Raw genomic sequence first — 2,936 nt, forward strand, 5'->3', positions numbered from 1 at the left:
GCATGCCTCCCGGGCGCTGGCTGGCTGGGCATGTCGGTGAGAAGCTTGTCTTGTCCTAGGGGGACCACCGCGGAATGATTGTTGACAAGGTCTTCCAACTGCAAAGTTTGGGCGGTGAAGTTTGATAGGTATCGTTTGGTGATTTGTACGGGTGCGATAGCATGTGACTGGGAGGGCGACATGAGTATAAAAGTCTGTAACATTTCCATGAGATTTCCGATTGATTTACAGGCACCTCAGCTCATAGCAACAGACAACGGACGACAACCATCTTATCAACTCAAACACATCACTGAACTTCGTTTCAAACAATCTCAGACAACATGCCCAACCAGATGAGCAAGAGCGATGCCTCTCGCATCCAGTCGACCCAGGTATGTACCTTCGTATTTTCATGTTGAACGGATCTCTCTCTAACTACCTATGATAGGCTCAGGGTGGAAAGGACATGAGCTCCGGCGGCTTTGCTGCGCGGGCCCAGGGTGCTGGAGACAGAAACGCCAACGCTGGTCAGCAGGGTCAGGGTGGCCAAGGAGGACAGGCCCAGGGAGGACAGCAGGGCCAGCACAAGTAGACGGATGAACGAGCGGACGGTGGAGAGGTCGAGAGGTTGAGGGAGAGACAGGTGTTGTATTCACGTCACTCGTTTGTTTGCCGCGTTTGATAGGTCTATGGCAGAGAGAGACATCTACTTGTCTACTCAGTCGCACATCCTGTCAATCAGAGCGCGTAGATTTGTGTAGCAAGGTGGCTTTAAGATTTGTGAGATGAGATGACGGTGTCCTATCTTACATCAATATATACCTTGTTCATCGTCAACTGAAACAGTCTATCAAAGGACAGATGCGATGTTGTGGGAATCTGTATATCTTGACCGCCGTGTTCTCTACTTTCGTCCTCATCCAACGTGGACTTTTATTTGTCGTACATGACATAGATGTAGGTGTAAAGACAGAGAGATTACGTGGATCGTTATGACGCATAGAATATGAAGGAAAATAGATGAATCAGATTATTCATTCGCTCAAATTCAAGTCTAAGGTAACTATTGAAAACTTACGCAGAGCGGGCTTTCCACTGACGCGGGAGAGAAGAGTTTGCTGAAGAAGCCGCACTCACCGACTTCTATCGTCGACAGCTACTGTGCCTTCAGTGGGAAATCACACTTCAACAGACAAAGCTGTTCATTCCTTCCATTTGAACCCAAACTCAAGACGCGCCTTCCACGCACGCAGCCAGTGCCTTCCTTAACGAGGTTACCAACTTCAGCGTTCTCACTTTCCATCCAATTTCTCACCTTCGACCCATCCTCTTTCTCACTTCCAACCCCATCCACGCAGCTATTCTCACGGGATATTTAAACCCCCTCATCGAACGGGTTGTCGATGAACTTTTCTTCCTCACATTCGCCTGCTCTCTTTCACTGCTTCTTCCACTACTGTGAAAACCTCTACTGGGTGGGCTCGAAACTTTCTCAACACATCTACCTGCTCTCACCATCCGCACCGTTCGTTCCGACCCATACGACACACAATCACGTCCACGACACCTATCTCGGCGTCGCAACACAGCACACGATATGGAAACCGACCGGGAAAATACACAGACAAAGCAAGGCGGCCAAGGTCTTCAAGACGACGATACCAATATCGTCACGATGGAGCGCAACCAGTCGGCATCAGACCAGATGGCAAAGGCGGCTGAGCAGCTGAAGGCAGCGCTTTCCGGCGCCCCCCAACAGCAGAAGCGGAAGCGATGCGACGAGATCGGGCCTCACGACTTGCCCTCTACGAAGATTCAGAAGAGATCAGGACCCTACTCGGAAGCGACCCGAGGCAAGTCTGAGACCAACGCCAGTGAAGAGTCAGATGTGGACACGAACACCACCGCATCTTCTGACCAACGACTCAACCTCAGTATCATAGCCGATGACATCATCCCTGAACGCCGTGGCATTGCGTGGACAAGACCAAAGGCGGAAGACATCACCAGAGAAACCCATAGCCTTCACAACGAGATCGTCTGTATGTCAGCAGAGCCACTGGGCCCGGATCTGGACATCGCACTCCAACTTGCGGCAATAAATCCTTCAGCAAAAGAAAGGAAGGAAATCATGGCGCCCTTCATGGAGAACCTGCAAAAGGAGCCCTGTCTGCGACGTTTCGTCGTACGCCACGTCATTGATGAGGAGGAACGGTCAACGCTGGAGACTCGGGCGACGGAAGTCAACATGATGATTGCGATTCACAAAGCGACCGGACGCATTCCACAGGAGCGTAACGACTTTCTAGGCAAGTTAGCAGAACACAAGGCAAGAGAAGCCGCCTGGTCCGCCACAGCACGTTTCCTGGATGGTCGTCCCGCGTGTCCAAGTGCGCGCCTTACCAGGCTCTATGACACACTGTACACCTTCGAGAAGCAAGACGGAAATTTGCTGAAACGCGTCCAGGATGCGCTCATCTTGATTCGCTTGTGAGCCGTTGCAAGACACAATCGCATCATTCTTGGAACTCTTTTTCGGTTGCGTTGTTCCCTACAGGGAATTTGGCGATATGGTTTGGACGGCATTTGGGGCGATTTAAGGGGATATGGAAGGGGTTTGCGCGGGAGTTTTCTGGAGCATGCGGCAGTGGTCAGTCTGCGCCGCCTTAGTTTTCAATACAAGACGTTATTTGCATAGACAGCAACAAGATATCGCATCAAACACTTCACATTTCATTGCATTGTGAGCACTAAAACAGTTGCGTCAACTTGTCGCACAGAGACGATAGCACTTGATCTATAAATATACCTGTTCGTCGTCACATACACGGTATGACAGAATCTGACAGGCGAAACCCTTAGTGATGTGAGGGCGAATGTCAGCGTATCTTATCCTGAGCGGTGGAAGGCTTGTGGTCACGGAGGTACTCTTACATGGTGTCCCATCTCTAACA

The 2,936-nt window shown here is 50.6% G+C and overlaps 1 protein-coding gene across 1 annotated transcript; it reads left to right on the forward strand.

Moving 5' to 3' along the window:
• Positions 1–1,579: 1,579 nt before the first annotated feature.
• On the forward strand, positions 1,580–2,476 carry CGCA056_v002833 (uncharacterized protein; the record flags this gene model as incomplete). The annotated part of the gene is made up of 1 exon (XM_037318090.1): positions 1,580–2,476. One exon carries the CDS (start codon positions 1,580–1,582, stop codon positions 2,474–2,476), a length of 897 nt encoding a protein of 298 aa, XP_037184142.1.
• Positions 2,477–2,936: the final 460 nt, after the last annotated feature.

This window comes from Colletotrichum aenigma (assembly GCF_013390185.1).
Source record: "Colletotrichum aenigma strain Cg56 chromosome Unknown KSG_Cg56_contig02, whole genome shotgun sequence".
Taxonomy (NCBI): domain Eukaryota; kingdom Fungi; phylum Ascomycota; class Sordariomycetes; order Glomerellales; family Glomerellaceae; genus Colletotrichum; species Colletotrichum aenigma.